This window comes from Elephas maximus, chromosome 10, assembly GCF_024166365.1.
Source record: "Elephas maximus indicus isolate mEleMax1 chromosome 10, mEleMax1 primary haplotype, whole genome shotgun sequence".
Classification (NCBI taxonomy): Eukaryota; Metazoa; Chordata; class Mammalia; order Proboscidea; family Elephantidae; genus Elephas; species Elephas maximus.
In genome coordinates this window covers 23,441,596-23,459,501 of record NC_064828.1, presented here as the reverse complement: position 1 = coordinate 23,459,501, position 17,906 = coordinate 23,441,596, and the positions used below count along the sequence as shown (strand labels likewise).

General features: G+C 42.1%; 1 protein-coding gene across 1 annotated transcript in view; it reads right to left on the bottom strand.

The window, feature by feature from the left end:
- The window catches only part of RYR3 (ryanodine receptor 3), a 626,301-nt gene that overhangs the window by 45,672 nt on the left and 562,723 nt on the right, over positions 1-17,906 (bottom strand). The window contains 2 exon segments of the mRNA XM_049899608.1: positions 7,202-7,294; positions 7,393-7,480. Of these exon segments, the coding sequence (XP_049755565.1) occupies positions 7,202-7,294; positions 7,393-7,480 (181 nt within the window).

Below are 17,906 nucleotides of genomic sequence, written 5' to 3'. Positions count from 1 at the left end.
CCTGTTCCCACCCTCCCCCCAACAAGGCAGTGCAAACTCTCTAGGGAAAGAAAATTCTATAATAGGGCTTCTTTGTGGTCTGACTGGGGAAAGTTAAGGGTAAAACTGAAGACAGGAGAGAAAGGAACTCCCCAAGTCTGTGAGAGTTCTGTCCATTTTTTGCTTATATCTTCATCCCTTTCAGAGAGGGTTTATCCACTGAAGTAGTAGCTTTAAGAGAGGAATCCAATGCACTGGTCTATGGCAACCCCAGGCAACCAAGAGCCCTCAGCATCCATAACACATGGTGGGCATAGGTGGATTCAAGGAGACAAGGCACTTCATGATTGCAGGTTCTGAAAGGGCAAAGCTGACCACATGGGGCTTCTTTTAAAGGACTTTGCCTCAGCTGCATGGGCACTTGCTGGAAGCGGGCAGCCAGAAATTGAGAGCATGAAATGAGGGCCCAAGAGGGAGAGGAACCTTGTGCTCACCAAAGCTTTGCTTTCTGAAACGCCCATGGAGTGTCTGTAGCAATGAGGTGGCAGCACTATGGTTCACAATGACAAACTGACCCAGTGCCTGGGGAGCAGTGGGGAGACCAGAGCTCCCCTGGAACCAACAAACAAGACCTGGGATTCCTGGACTGAGGCAGAATTCAGTTTTGGGGGGATTGGCTTCCCAAAGAGAAGAGTAGGGTGAGAATTAACACTGCCTTGGGTTGATCTCTTTAAATTACTTTCCCAAGTGTGAAAGAGGTTTATAATTATCAATAGACACTCTTGAAAAGCATGGGATTTCTTTCACCAAACTTGTGACAGCTGTACGTTCAGGTGGTCATGCCTCATTGAAGCCCCTGAAGGCTGACTGGCCAAACCACGCCAGGCAGTCCTACTGGCTGCAGAGGTATTTTGTACCCAATGCTCCAAAACAGCAAGTCAGCCCCCAGATCAACAGTGGGAGGGGCAGTGAAAGATATGAACAAGGGGGAAGAAATGAGATCAAGAGAAGAAGGCTTCTGGTGTTCCAGAATGCAGCAGAAAGTGACAGCTGGTTCACACCAAGGCTATGAGAGTTATGACTATCCTTTACTGAGCACTTGGCTAGGTTCCTTACACATTCTACCATCAGGTGCAGGATTGTAAATATTGTGCCTAATGGCAAAACTCATCTATGGTCTAAATTACCCTTGAAAATCCTTCATATCATGCACAAATGATAGAACCTGGTTTTGTGTATGAAAATTATGTAGTACTCGGTATGTATAAATGTAAAATGCCAGTGGTAATATGCAGCATGCAAGAGTAAATGTGCAAAATTTTACTAAGCAGACTTGATTACAGATTTTAAATTATTTCTTGCTCACTCTTTTTTACTTAGTCAATCTCATGTTCTGATCACAAAAGGTAAATGCTACATATATGATGTGGCTCTAATGTGCCTACTACTCACATAAAACAATTCTAATCCTAACAATTCTGGGATATTAACAAGTGAGTTTTATAAATGAGAACATAATGCTCAGAGGAGTTTATTCAGTTTTCCAAGGTCACACAGCAAGTAAGAGTCTGAGCCAACATCCAGACCCAAGTCTATCTTGCCATGGCTCCATTTTCCTCTTCTGACTAAGGCTGTATGTAACCTGGCTCCCGAATGTCTCCCTTTTCCCTGCCATATACCTCAGGCAGAGGGCTTGGGACAGTGGCAGCAGATACACATGAATGAACAGAAAGATAAAGTTTTTCCCAGTGATACTCTGCAGGCGTAACTTGAAAATTGTCCCAGTATTTCTTCTACCACGTGGGCATTTTATACAAAAATTCATGGTTTTCTACAATTTCAAATCTTTGAATTCAGTCCTTGGAAAACTCTCTTTGAGTCATGAAAGCCTTGTCCAAGAGGCAGAACAAGTATAGTATGTAAAGGACTGGGACTACTGACAGTAGGGCTTCTGACCCTGCTGTGGTATTGTGGAGGAGTGGGTCTCTCGGGCCCTCAAATCCTGTCAGTTGTCCCTGTCTCTGCTAGTGTGGTGGCTGCAGAGAGGGCAGCTGAGGAAGGGAGCAGAGATAGCAAGGAGACCTCGGTTAGGGTGAGGCTTGGCTGGCTTCCCCGGCTTCCCCATTCCAAGGGTGGGTAGGCCTACATTCATTCTTTGACAGGCAGTTGTCTTCCCTGGAGCAGGCCTGGAGGACCTCCAGGTGGGAAAATCCATTCTGTACCACCCCCATGGTGATCACAGTGCAGAGGGTGGCCAAAGCCTGGCACCTCTACTACTAGGACAGAAAAGACACGTCATGCATTTGACCTGTACCTTTACTTGCATGGCCTGTGTGGAAAGACAAAAGAAAAGAAACAGGAAGAAGAGTCAGTCAGTAAAAGCAGGGGTCCAAGGCATAAGGTACCACATGTTAGTCATAGCTTCTTAGCTCTAGTTGCTCAGCCAGCACAACAGAAACCCAACCATTCTGGAAACCAGTTGGGCATGACATGAAGAATAAGTGGGGGGTTAGGATGGAGGTTAATTTGGCAATTATGGGCTTACACCCAGACCAAGCAGCCCACCTCTGCAGGAAAGGGGTTCATCTCAGAGACCAGCCTTCCAGAGTGTGTGTCACACAGAGCCAGGGTGGTCTTCAGACCTGGTCACCCACATGAACTCTCTAGATCTAAAATCTTTCCTCCTCCCACCTCCCTCTTTCTACTTTCACTACAGATAATCTTTCACATAATCAAAGACCCCCACTTCCATTCCTCCTTCCACCCACCATATTTTCACCTCCAGCAGATCTGTGGCTACAAAAACAGAGGGGGCACAGCAGAGCTAAGGGGCAATGCTTGTGCTTGTGCTAAAAAAAAAAAAAAAAAAAAGGACTCTAGAAATATCTAGAAGGCGTCAGGATCACCCCACAGCCCAAAAGACAGAGCATCTCCCTTCTTGTACAGTAATTCTCTTCCTTTCTACCCAAGTTGGAACCTCTTAAATATACCTCAGTTTAAAGGATCCTTCACACTACACATTCTAATTTCATTCTTTTCATCGCACGTGGCAGCTAATCGTTAACTCGGTGCATTTTCCTAATGCTGGAAATGCTTTCAATAAGTTGGTGAAACTTCATTTTTGAAATAGAAATTTATAAATTCATGGTACTTTAACAGGCATCCTTGGTGGCACAGATGTTTAAGCATGCAACTACTAAATGCAAGGTTGGCAATTCAAATCCACCCGCAGGTACTTTGGAAGAAAGGCCTGGCAATCTACTTCCAAAAGATCACAGCCATTGAAAACCCTATGGAGCACAGTTCTACTCTGACACACATGGGGTCGTCATGAGTTGGAATCAACTTGACAGCAACTGGTTTGGTTTGATTACTTTAAAATCATTTCATTTTCCCCCATACTTTACAAACAGTAGTTTATGATCAAAGAGGTGATTTTAAATACGGTACTTAAAGGACAAACATAGAATCTTAAGGTGTAGGGGGGGGTTTGGCTCCATACCACATGGTAGTGAATTGCCCTGAGTCTGCATGGGGAGAGCTCACTGTAGGCTTCTGAACAAAGGCGAATGAACCCTTGTAACGTGAAGGTCTTATCCTCACTGAAAGGATAAGCGAAGTAAAGACAAGTCAGCCCAACATCATATTTTAGAGTGAAAGGTGAATTTCCAGAATCAGTCTGAGAATGAGAGAACAAGAGAAAGACAGGATAGAAGAGAGAAAGGAAAAGAGTGAAGGTTATAGGGAGAGAAGGGGGAAAGAGAGGGAGGAACAGAGAGACCTGCACAAGGACAAGAACAAAAGGAATAAAAACAAAAGAGTTGTGGGTGGATGAGGGAATGAGAGGTGTGAGCAACAGGGAAGGTTTGGGCAAGAGGAAAACTCATACATGTTCCTGAATACCCTTGGAAAACTCAAAGGTTATCTTCTACTAAAATATTCTCTCTCTTTTTTCAATACACTGAGATCATGCTCCATGGGGTAGAGTGGCTTTAAACAATGAGGCTCTTTAATATTCCTGCATCACAACTATTTTTATTTTATTGTTTTTAAACTTGGTCAAGGAACTGGCATTTCTTGGACTAAACACATTCTAACTTACCATTCCCCTCCAAGGAAGCTGCTGCCATTTTTCCAGAAAACAAAACAAGTTTAAAAAACAAAACAAAAACACTTGCTCAGCTTAGTTACATTTAGTTGAACATACATTTGCAAACTGGTGTTATATAAACAAAATATACAATGAGCCACCCCACCCCCCACCCCCACCAAACAATCTGCTTTAGCTGCCAGAAAAATAGCATCTCTTTAAATTGACCTTCAGTTAATGAAGTATGAACAGCTTTGCCCACTGGATAGTTTCTCCACTTCCTTTCTATTCACAATGGCATATGCAGTGTGTGTGGGCATGCAGCATTCATGTATGCATACCTCCACAAAGGCTGCCATATGCACTGAAGCCAATCTCATGTATACAACACCAGAATTCAATTAAGAGTGGAGATAAAGGCAAGCACAGGTGACAGGTGACCATCTGGATCAGGTAGTAGAGAGAATATCTAATTGCAGAAAGGCAAAGGCAATGGGGATTCAACCCACTCGTGGCCCCTCAATGTGTAGCTCTGCATCCAAAGAAGACCAGAAATGGCTATGAAAGTTGCTGTTTTTTGGAGGCATAGTAGCTCCCTGCTTGAAATAATACACTGCATTTATGCAATGTTATCTGTCTAGAGATGCTGTTCAAAACTGCCTTTTAAACACAGCATCCTTGAGAAGCTAGGAGAAGTAATACGCTCAACCCCATTCTACAGATTGAGACACTGAGGCACAGAATTGTTGCATGACTAATGCAGGGCCATCTTTCCAGTCAACAGCCGGCCTATGGGTAGGACTTAGCTTCCTTTCAGTCTCCAGTCATACTACTATTCCCTGTGTCTCAACGGAAGCAATAGAAACAATACTCATTACCCTGTGGTAGCATCTAGGGAGCACCATTACACTGTATCTTTGGCCCTATCCCATGTGGCTCAGAAAGAACTGGCATAAGTGTTAACAGAGATGGAACTGTAATTGTTCCTGCAGACTAACCTTACCAATGGGGAAGACACACAGATTCTGAAAATGACCATCCTCTGATGAGACAAACATCCCTTCTTCATTCAGTGATATAAATGAACAACGTGTCAGGTTAGTTTGTTAGTAGATTAGTTTGGAAATGGCATTCTCTGTCACCTCATCTCTTTCCAAATGTAAACCCAAATACCCTGAGCATCCATTCATCATCAGAGGGTTGAGATGTCTTTGCCATTTCTGCTCATCTGGGATCCAAATACTTAGAGTTGTATCCAATTCTTTGCTACTATCCTCCGACAGTAACAATGGATGCTAGCTGGTTCTGTTCTTGAGCCAATGGATCTACCCCAGGTTGAAGATGGCATGGAATCTGCTTGGGATTTACTGACTTTCTGTAGGTAGAGGTGTCACAGAAGAACCTGTGATGGCTAAAATAAGACCCTGCAGAGGGAACTTAAGATAAGCTAGATGTCCCTGGGAGCAGGAGTATGAAAAATGCTACTTTGTGTACCTCACATGAGCAGCAGATACATTTGCCAAAAGTTGAAGGCAAAATGAATTTTGGAAAATTATCTAAAGCAAAAAAAGACCCACCGTAAGTTTCCTTTGCAGCAAATATTTCCTCTTAAACGTGAATATATATTCCTGATGTCTCTGTTTTATATGTGTGTAATTTTAATCAGTCATATTTTATTTTGCAGTGTATACCAGATTCTAACAATTTTTGGGATGCTATAAGAAATGCTAGTGTCAACATAGCCAAAAGGTGAACAGAATGGAAAGTTCAGAGTGATTGCAGCTGGCCAGAGCTAGTCACACTTCGTGAAGTTCCAGGTGCTGAAGTTTCATTTTTGGTGTCATACCAGCCCCCTGTCTGCAGCTCCACATACATAGGTCTCCATCACAAATGATTCTTTGGAAAGATGCCCCTAAGGGCGGGCTTCACTACAAACCCATGATTCTCATCTTTCCAGAACTGATTTTCACTTCTGAGGGTCCCCATACACACTTCACCTTCATGTTTCTCAAAGGCAGCACTGTACCAGCAATGAGAGAGATGCACATCTCAGGTATCACGTGTCATGCATACTTGACATATACAGTCAACCCTCATTGAGGCTTACTTCTCAGGGGAACAGAGTCAAGGGTGAGCCATAACAGCTGGTAACAAAACATCACACTTAAGCACAGTATTTTTATGCAAATAACATGTGCCTTCCATGTTTGTTTGCCAACTATGCCCACCCCCCACAAGGTATTTTCATAAAGGCCACTATGCCAATTTTTCACGTTGCTGTAAAAAAAAAAAAATTAGCATACTGAGCTTACAAAAACACCTCACAGTGGGAGGACACGGCTGGCAAACAAACACAGAAGGTGCATTATTTGCGTAAAAATATGGTAGGCTTTACTTTTGTATGTACACTGGAAGGAGTGTGTCTGAAAATTCCCTCCAATCAAAGTAATGAAGTCTCACTGTGCAGAGCTGACTCAGGAAGCACTGGGAAGCCAACTGTCCCCTCTTGTATTTCCTCTCATATCTTTCCCTATATACTTTTTATTTTTTCCAGACTGATGTCCCGTATACCCTCTTTCAAACATTTCCTGTAGGGAGATGAACAAATGTTTGGGTTTCTGAAGGCAACTCCCATGGAAAATAAACACAAGGCATTAAGAGGTCAACACTGCTGAAACAGAGTAGCTATTGAATGTTCCAGATAGGAGGAAAACAAGCATAATGTAAGAGTATATGCTACCAAAACGCTCAGAGCAAGGTAATCTCAGAGTCACCAAAAGGTGGCTCTAGGCATGTGCATTTTTGGAGATTCACTACACAGGAGGTGGTTCTATTTTAAACTCACTGACAGCAGCTTCGGTTTTGGAGACCTCTCAAATGCCTCAGGCAAGCCTTGAAACTTAAATATTTTGACATATAGGCAGCTATTTATTCATAAAAATGTGATGACCATGCTTATTCGAGATCAGTTTCTTCCGGCTCAATCTCAAAGAAACAACAGTAGAGACTGTTGGTCATCATGGTTTGGCCTAAATGCAGTAAAGAGCTAATACCCGTAAAATACAAGACACAACCAAGTCATGGCTGAGGTCAAGGTTAAAGAGTCTTTGGCGTTGATTTCTAAGGACTTACTTTTGACATCTTGCTTTTGCTGTCTCCAGTTAAAAATGCCAAATTATTAATTTCATTCTGAATCACAAAATTTTGCTCTTCCCTTTTGAAGTTCTAAGGTGGAGGGGGAAATAAGAAAGCAAACATTACAATGAAGTTTTCTGAGGTCTGTACCTTTCATCTCTAAATCCAAGGTCTACATGTGTCCTTACGTGAGATTTGCACCACAGGATGAAGACCTCTGCCACCATGCGGAAGAGCTGGTCAGAATCAGCACCGGGGCTTTTGAGCCAGTTAGATCTGGATTGAAAAGTAAATACATAAAACTCAGTAACGATTAAAATATTCATATCCTAAAATTATACCAACATTGACTGCACGCATTTATCCAGATAAAACTGTGTGCCCTTATGCAGGAGACTAAATATCAATACACTTCTTACGTGCTTAGATACAGGCATGTAATTGGCCCAGCTCTTTTTGAAAAACCTACAATAATAATTTCCATTTTACCTAAGGATTCAAGGATTATCCTAGCAAACATATGTCAGGAGCTGTTATTCCTTCTCTACCAAAAAAAAAAAAAAAAAATCCAAGCCTGTTGCCGTTGAGTCAAATCCGACTCATAGCAACCCTACAGGACACAGTAGACCTGCCCCATAGGGTTTCCAAGGAGCAGCTGGTGCATTCAAACTGCCAATCTTTTGGTTCGCACCCTGAGCTCTTAACCACTATGCCACTAAAAAAAAAAACACAGGCCTCTGTTATTTATTTAATGCTGTTATTAAAGAAATACCACAAGTGGATGGCTTTAACAAACAGAAATTCTCTCACAGCCTGGGAGGTTAGAAGTCCAAATTAAGGGTGCCAGCTCCAGGGGAAAGCCTTCTTTCTCTGTCAGTTCTGGGGGAAAGTCCTTGTCATCAATCTTTCCCTGACTTAGGAGCTTCTCAGTGCAGGAACCCTGGGTCCAAAGGACGAGCTTTGCTCCTGGCTATTCCTTCTTGGTGGCATGAGGTCCCTATCCCTCTGCTTGCGTCTCTCTCCCTTTATCTCTTGTAAGATAAAAAGTGATGAAGGCCAGGCTCCAGGGAAACTCCAGGCTTGTGACCTGAGTAAGGGTGTTACATTCCACTCTAATCCTCTTTAACATAACCTAATCTTGCCTCATTAACCACACGCAGAGATTAGGGTTTACAACACATAGGAAAATTACATCAGATCACAAAATGGAGGACAATCACACAGTACTGGGAATCATGGCCTAGTCAAGTTGACACATATTTTGGGGGACACAATTCAATCCGTGACAGGAATCAACATTTTAAAATTGTCAAACGTAGGTTTTTCTCTTCTTTAAACTGATGAGTTGGTTAAGGCTAAACTCTAAGTTTTGGCACAGACTTCCTTTAAATCTAGCAAGACTATGTAACTCTTGCTCACAGTGATATCCAGTCTTGCCATTGACACACATTGTGAAATTCTGAGCACTCTAAATAGTTCAGGCCCTACCCTTTTTCTTTTCAAAGCCGGTCTATGAATGAAAATAGGAAGACAGTATGTTTTTCATTGTGATTTGAAGTATGTGAGCAAGAAACAAAATGCTGATAACTCCTATGCCTTCTGAAATGCTTTAGAAATTCCCTATAAAAAGGCGTATCTCATCAGTTTTTTTAAAGAACACACTAGATTAAGATATTTGGTCTTGTTGATTCTATTGTTTTTCTGTTCTCTGTTTCATTTATTTCTGCTCTAATCTTTATTCTTCTGGTGGCTGTGGGCTCCTTTTTCTGTTCTCCTTGAATTCGAGTTGTAGGGCTAACGTTTTGATTTTGTTCCATTCTTCATTTTAGATTTGTGCGTTTATTTCTAAAAATTGACCTCTGAGCACTGGCTTTGCTTGTGTTGCAAAGGTTTTGGAATGATGTGTTTTCATTCTCACTTTGTTTTCATGAATTTTCTTTATTCCCTCATTGATTTCTTCAATTACCCAATAGTTTTTAAGCAAGGTGTTATTCAGTCTCCATGTGTTTTATTTTATTTCCTTGTTCTTCCTCTTACTGATTTCTACTTTTATGGTGTTGTGTTCAGAGAGAATGCTCTGTATTATTTTGATATTTGGAATTTTACGAGGGCTGCTTTGTGGCCTAAAATGTGGTCTATTCTGGAGAATGCTTCATGTGCATTGGAAAAGAATGTATACTTTTCTGCTATTGTGTGGAGTGTTCTATAGATGTCCATGAGGTCAAGACAGTTGATCTTGGCCTTTGGATCTTCTGTATCTTTGCTGAGTTTTTTCTAGATGTTCTGTCCTATACCAAGAAGTCTCCTAGTATTACTGTGGAACTATTTCTCTTTTCAGTTCTGTTAGAGTTGGTTTTATGTATTTTGGAGTCCTGTTGTTGGATGCCTAGATATTTATTAAGGTTAAGTCTTCTTGGTGGATTGTCCTTTTAATCATTATATGATATCCTCCCTTGTCTTTATGATGAATTTTGCCTTAAAGTCTATTTTATCTGAGATTTGTACTGCCTCTCTGTCCCTTTCTTGGTTACTGTTTGTTTGACATATTTTTCTTTCCATCCTTTGATTTTTAATATATTTTTGTCTTTGTGTCTAAGGTATGTTTCTTGGAGACAGCATATGGGTGCATCATTTTTTAAAAATCCATTCTGTCACTCTCTCTTTATGGATGCATTTAAGTCATTTACATTTAGTGTGATTATCGATTGGTATGAGTTTATTGCTGTCATACTGTGCTTTTTTTGTTGTTGTTGTTTATGGTGCTGACATTTTCTTTGTTCCTCTTACTTTCCTGTACTGAGTTACTTTTGTGGATTTTCTTTTCTTTGTTTTTTATAGATTTTGTGTTTACTGAGACTTCATGTTTTTCTTCTTCCTTTTTCTGATGAGTAGGTTTGTTAACTTTCTTTGTGGTTACCTTGATATTTACCCTTGTTTTCCTAAGTCTGAACCAGTCTTTAATCATTGATATTGCCTTGACTTCCTCTCCATTTGAAAGTTCTATACCTACAGAGTTTATTCTCCCTTTTATTATTTTGGCACTGTCGTCATTTACAGATTGACTTCTGTTTCCTTGTTTTAAGTCCTTTAGCTTTGTTTTATTATTGAGGGTTTTACCTAGTGTCTTAGTCATCTAGTGCTGCTGTAACAGAAGTACCACAAGTGGATGGCTTCAAAAAACAGAAGTTTATTCTTTCATAGTCTAGTAGGCTAGAAGTCCAAATTCAGGGCCTCAGCTCCAGGGGAAGTCTTTCTCTCTCTTGACCCTGAAGGAAGGTCCCCTGCACCAGGAGCTGTTCAGCACAGGGATCCCAGGTTCAGAGGACTAGTGCTCCTGCTCTTCTTTTTTGGTGGTATGAGGTCCCCATGTTTCTCAGCTCATTTCTGTCTTTTATATCTCAAAAGAGATTGGCTTAAAATACAACCTAATCCTGTAGATCTCATCAATATAATGGCCTCTAATCCCATCTCATTAGCAGCACAGAGGTAGGGCTTACAACACGTAGGAAAATCACATCAGATGACAAAGTGGCGGATAATCATACAACACTGGGAATCATGGCCTAGCCAAATTGATACACATATTTTTGGGGGACACAATTCAATCCATGCCATGTAGGTTGGTATATGGCTGATGCTGTTCTGTGTCCTAGGCTCCTGTGGTTGTCTGATGTTGTTGGTTCTCTAACTGTAAGGCATCCCTTTAATATTTCTTGTAAGTCTTGTTTGGTTTTTATGAATTCCTTTGATTTCTGTTTATCTGGAAACGTCCTAATTTGGCCATCATATTTGAGAGAGTTTTGCAAGATATATTATTCTTGGTTGGCAGTTTTTTTTCTTTCCAAGTTTTATATATATTATTCCATTGCCTTCTTGCCTACATAGTTTTTGCTGAATAATCAGAGTTTATTCTTGTTTTCCTTTTGTAAGTGACTTTTTATTTTTCTCAAGTTGCTCTCATGATTCTTTCTTTGTCTTTGGTTTTGCCAAGTGCGATTATGGTATGTCTTGGTTACTTTCTTTTGGGGTCTATCCTATATGGGGTTTGTTGAGTTTCTTGCATGGTTAGTTTTTCATCTTTCATGGTATTTGGGAAGTATTCTGCCATCAAATCTTCAACAATCTCTGTGACTCCCCTGTTCTGCAAGTCCGATCATGCAGATTTTTGCTCTTGTGTCCCGCATAGTTCTTAGATTTTCTTCATTCTTTTCTCCGATTTTTCCTCAAAGTAGCATGAATGGATTTTCCTACAATCTCACTGACTGCCCATCATTTCAAATTTGCTCCTAAAATCTCCTATTGAGTTGTCCATTTCTGAAATTTTGTTGTTTATCTTTTGGATTTCTAGTTGCTGTTTTTGTATGATTTCAAATTGTTTATTTTGTCATTTTGTTCTTGTATTATTTTCCTGAACTCTTCTACTGCTTTGTGTTTTTCTCTATTTTGGCTATGTTTTTGTTGGTGTTGTCTGTGTTTCCCGTGATTTTGTCTATTTTTAATTCTTTTTTTCCTGTGTTTTCCTTGATCTCTTTCCTAATTTCTTGGAAAGCCCTAAAAATTAGTCTTTTAGATTGCATATAGGTAGTTCCACTACCTTTTCTTCTAGTAGAAGGTTATCTGATTCTTTATTTTGGTCACTTGCTGGATCCATCTTGTCCTTTTTAAAATATGTTTTGATATTGTCTTCTATCTACAAGACACTAAGGTGTTATTTTCTTTATTTATTGATTGTATATTCATTTGTTTCATCCTGCTTCTTGGTTTTGTTTTGATATGTCTGGGCAGCAGGCTAGGTGTGCTTTGCTGCTTGCTTGTCTCTGGGCATGACAGCTGTTACCACCTTGACAAGTAGGCAGGGCAGCAGCAGGCAGGGCAAGCTCACTTCACTGTACGTGGTTTGGCAAAGTGGCTGACGGTGGCCTGGGGAGGCACTGTCTGCCCCCTGATGTTGGTCCAGCAGTGTGGGAATATTTATGGTCCCTTGCTAGATAGATGGGGGTTTCAGATGGCAGTGGTATGGGCTTACTTCCAACCTTTCAGCAGTAGGTTGAGTGTCAGGAGGAGCAGGGCAATGCAGGTCCGGGTGGCAGGCCTTTTTCCAGGGATGCTTTAGCCCCTGCAGCATGGCAGGAGCTGGTGGGAAGAAGGGCATGGCATATGAGGCTAGGTGTAGAGGAGAAAGAAAAGACAGAGAAAGAAAAAAAGAAAAAGGGTAGCTGGCGATTTGGAGCAGGACAGATCTGGACCCTGGTGGTAATGGGTTGGGGCGAGGTGGTGTACGGGACTAGGTGGAAGATAGAAAGAAATGAAAGAAAATGAAGAAAGAAAAATACATGGCAGTGTGGTTGGAGATGGTGTGTTGGGGACAGGGTGGACCTATAGCAGTGGTGGGCCAGTGTGTCAGTGGCACTCTATCTGCAGTGGCATGGTGGGGGCTGGCAGGAAGCAGGGGTGGCATACGGGACTAAGTGGGAGGGAGAAAGAAAAGTAAAGAATGAAAAACAGAAAAAAATGGCAGCATGATGGGGGCTGGGCAGACCTGGGGGCGAGTAGGAAGGGAAGTGAGGTGAAGGACTGGGCTAGGTGGGAGAGTGAAGGAAAAGAAAGAAAAAGAAAATGGTGGCATGGTGAAGGCCACGGGTGGGTTCAGGGCAGCTTCGGGTTGGTGTGTGGGTGGCTCTCTCGCCACAGTGGTGCAGTGATGTCCAGTGAGAAGGGGGGAGGTGGCATACAGGGCTAGGTGGAAGGGAGAAAGAAAATGAAGAAGAGAAAGAAAAAAAAAAAGCAAAAAATAAAAAATGGCAGCATGTTAGGAGCTGACAGCTGGGGGCAGGGTATATCCAGGGTAGTGGACAATTGGTAGCTTTCTAGCCAAGGCAGTGTGGTGGGGCCCAGTGGGAAGGGGTGGAGGTGGAGTGCAGGGCTGGTGGGGGGGGGGTGGGCAGGGAGAAAGAAAAGAAAGGGAAAAAAAGAAAAAATGGTGTGGCAGGAGCTGGCAGATGGGGGCGGAGCTGACTTAGGGTGGCAGTGGGCCAGTTGTTCTCTAGCAGAGGTGGCGCAGTGTGGCCTGGTGGGAAGGGGTAGAGGTGGCGTATGGGGGTAGGTGGGAGGGAGAAAGAAAAGGAAGAAAGGGAAAAAGAAAAAAAATGGCATGGTGGGAACCAGTAGGTGGAGGCGGAGTGAACCCAGGGTGGTGGTCGGCTGTTGGCTCTTCAGCTGAGACAGCGTGGCATTGCCTGGCTGGAAGTGTTGGAGGTGGCGTACAGGCCAGAAGATTGAAGGGTGGGGAAGTGTGTTTCTCTGGTTACCGGGTGCTCTGTCTCCTGTTTGGAGCGCCATGAAGTTGCCTTCTCAGATTCCATGTCTGGGGTTGTTGCTGGCTGTGTTCCAAGATGGCAACACTGTGGTGTGTTAGTTGGCAGGGGACCTCTACTCTGTATCTCTCCTCATTCTCTGTTTCCCTTCAGTTTCTTCTTTCATTTGGTGTTTGATTTAGTTCTTTATTCCTTCCTTTGATGCTTAGGGTTTCAGGATTGATGTACATGTTTTACTTAGTTTTTTGGGTCTTTGCTGCAGAGGAATGGCATGATGTGTCTGTCTAGGGTGTCATGTTGGCTCTGCCTCCCCATCATATTATATTTTAAAAGAGCTAGGTGAGTTGCCATTTTCAAATATTTGCAAGAAGTGACACAAACCAAAAACCAAACCCACTGCCGTCAATTCCAACTCATAGTGACCACAGTAGAAGTTAAATTGTCTACTGTCTTTCTTAGCTTAAAAGAAAAATGGCTTTTACAAATGGTCTGAAAAACCTGATGTTCCTTGGTGTATGCAGGGTAATAGCTATCAAGCCCAAGGACATTAGACTGAATTGTCCTGGGCATCCTATATCTCCTGCCCATTTATTGACATCAGGCTCAGGAAGGCAATAGGAAGACTCACTTGGCTGTGACCACTTTTGGATCCTTCTCTGATCTTACTGTCCTGGCTTCTAGCCTCAGGAACATTCTTGTCTGACCTCTCTTGTTTTCCGCTTCAGCTAGCCTTTCCTTCATATGGTAGACACTGCTGGTTGTCTACCCAATACCCATTCTCCTCTTTTTTGTTAGTTACAGAACCCCATTTTAGTCAGGGTGTCACTGCACCCAGCTCCCTTGGTGCTAGGTATAGCCGTATAACTACGTTCTGGTCAAATAAGATGCAGCAGAAGTTATTGGGTGGGTCTTTGGGGAAAGCTCTTTAAAAGGAGATCAGATAGCTGAAAGGTACCCCTTTTCCTTTTGTTTCCTGCATTCCTTAATTCCTTCATTCCTCAATTGGAGTGAAGATATGATGGCTGAAACTCTAATTGCCACATTGCACCAGAAGGTAATCTTAAAGATGGTAGCCAATGTTAAGGATGAAAAGACAGAAGGAGTGAGGGTCTCTAATGAGCGACCATATTGGCTCTGGATGGCTATCTTTGGAATTCTTTTATATGTGAGACTAAACTTCCAATTTGTTTAAGCCACTGTAGTCAGATCTCCATGACTAGCAGCCAGTGCAGTCCAAACTTGAAGCTTGAGATTAGTAACACTTTTTGATTTCTTTCATATTGATTTTTCAGAGGTGCTTTTTCAATGTCAAGTGTCAAGTTTAATCAGAACTTCCAGCTGCTCAATCTTTAGCACTTTTGTTTAAATGAGCTTTGTAGATTTATGCTATGTCTTTAGTGGGAAGGGGAAAGGGATCATATCTTATCCTGGAAAAGTACAGCCACAGGGAAAAGGAAAAGTACAGCCACAGGGAATATAGATAACAAGCAGTCTGAGAACAAAATCTTAGGTAACAAACATTTCCTGGCAGGAGGGAGGAGAGGATTTTGATTCCTTTGCCTTCATATGGAAATACATTTTATCTGGATAAATTTTGCTTTGGATACCCTTCTTGTAAGAGGAAAATATTTTTTTTGATCTAGTGAGGTTATTTCCTCAGGCTCAGAGTGGTGAGTGTGAAGAACCATCCCATTAAGTGTTTTTGCTCAGGCTAACAGACTCTACTCACCTCTCTCTTAAGCCAATAGAGATGGTATTTGTAGGCACCTAAAAGATCTAGATCTCACCTCCTCTTATTTGCCCATACCTTGTCTGCACTGCACCCCCCAATGAGACAACCAGGCTCGTCTCCTCCCTGCCCCCAGTTTCTCATGGAATTTACTCTTTAGGTCAATACTTAGCCACTTGATCCCTTTGGAGGTAGTTAACTGATCCATGGGTCTCTCTTTTTGTTGTTGTGGCATGTATATAACAAAACATTTGCCACTGGAACATTTTTTACATGTACAACTCAGTGACATTATTTATGTTCATCATGTTGTGCCACCATCACCTTGTCTGCAATTTTTTCCATCACCCTTAACAGAAGCCCAGTGCCTCCTAAGCAATAACTCCCTCTTTCCCCCTCCCTTTTACTTCCAGTAACCACTAATAAACTTTAGTCTGTATACATATGCCTATTCTAGACATTTCATATGTCCTGTACTGCATGCTGCCAAAGGCAGTTGGAAAAAGCAAGGTTGTAGGGAAACAAGGTTGTAGGGAAACAAGCCTGGTTGCATCACTGAAGGGGGGTATGGGCAAATAGAAGAGGCTGGGTCAAGATTCTCTAGCTGCCTACAAATACCATCTCTGTCTGGCTTGAGAGAGATGTGAGGAGAGCCTGTGTGTCTGGGCAAAAACATTTAATGAGATGGTTTTTCACACCCACCACTCTGACCTTGAAGAAAGAACCTCATTAGATCTAAAGAGTAAAGATTTTCCTCTTAGTACAAAGGTTTAACTTGAAGAGAAAAAATAAGGGATAGAACGGGGCAAGATGGCTGCCACATTTATTCAAAGAGCCACCACAAGAGAGATTAGTTTTATGTGGCTCTAGAGAGCAAAATTAAAGCCAATGGGTAGGAGCTAAAGATTTGAGCTTGAAGTGGTTTGAACTGTCTGAAAATGGAATGGAAGTGCACACATGACAAGGCTGTACCTGTTGTCTTCCTCCCTCTTGTCCCTGCTACAACCTTAGTGGATGATCAGAGGCAGGAAGTTCTCTCTAGGAAAAAGGAAGTGGGCACTTATTCATTAGAGTCCCTGGGTGATGCAAATGGTTGAGGTGCTTGGCTGCTAACCAAAAGGCTGGAGGTTCACCTCCACTCAGAGACATCTTGGAAGAAAGGCCTGGAAATCTACTTCCATAAAAATCAGCCACTGAAAGCCCTATGCAGCACAGTTCTACTCTGACACATATGGGGTCTCCATGACGCGGCGTCAGCTCCATGGCAACTGGTTGGTTATTTATTTATCCAGTTGGAGGTCAGATAAAGTGACTTCTGTGATCCCTGTCAACTCCACAATTCCATAGTTCCAAGCCAGGTGTTTTTTTTGGATGGAGAGAAGGGTTGAAGTAGGTAAAGGCATGCATGCAGGAAGGCTGCATTCTAAGCAGGGCTCATATGGCCACGATGCTCCCTGGTGTTCAGGGAAGAACAGGTTGAAAAGTGTACATGAATGGATTAATGATGATCTCAAAGACTCTCTGTCATTGCCATTTTTAGCAACTGTCAAACACTGTGTAAGTAGAACATACTCTGGCTTGAGTCTTGATCATCGATAGTGACAAATGTAATTAAAAAGCTATTCCAGGAGCAACATTACTCTTATTTTTATTTTGTTTTTACCTCCAACTCTGACAAATTCCTTCTCTAAGATGCTAACCTAATTATGCTATTGGAAATGACTGAAATGACCCTCAAAGTGGCATCTTTTGAGAAAATTAGTATAATTTCCCATAGATAGTTAGAAAAATATATATACTCATACACACACACACTAAATATACATACACACACAGATGTAATCCCTCGCAGAATGGAATTTCATTTAAAAAGTTAGCAATGCACCCCCAAATATTTACAGGTCTCCTTAATACCTATAATGGAGTCTCTTAAAAATGAAACTTTTCCCAAATTTCTATTTTAGGGTTTTAAACTTTAAGAGGGTAGGGGCCTCTAATCTTTTGTTCTAACATTGGATGAAAAAGTCTGTGCTCATCCTATCAATGCCCTTTGTGATTTCACAGACTTATAGTCTTCTGAGCCTCCATATTTTTTATGATCCAATTAAATTTCAGGCTCCAAATAAACATACTGAGTTTGGGAAAAGTGTGAATTACATAGAAAATCTCTGGCATTACATGAATAACCTCGTCTAATTATGATACTGGAGCTTTTCCACCCTTGAAGTTCTGTGTAATGGGGGGATCATGGTGAGCTGGGGTGTGCAGCCCCATGCAGGCAGAGCACACAGCAAGGACCTGAGCGAAGTGACCGATGGGAGGAAAGGGAGTCACCTGTGGCAAGGTGAAGGGCTAAAGGCCAGGGCCAGGTAGAGACTGGGATTTTGGGCAACCTTCCTGAAGGCCTGAAGTTGGAGGACAGGTCAACAGGGAAGGGAGTAGCAGGTTTGGGTAAGTTCATTATGCTGCGCTCTCTTTTCCCACCTCTATTCTCTAATCTGTATGCTGAATAAATAATCCAAGAAGCTGGACTATATGAAGAAGAACTGGACATCAGGATTGGAGGAAGACTCACTAACAACCTGCGGTATGCAGATGACACAACCTTGCTTGCTGAAAGTGAAGAGGACTTGAAGCACTTACTGATGAGGATCAAAGA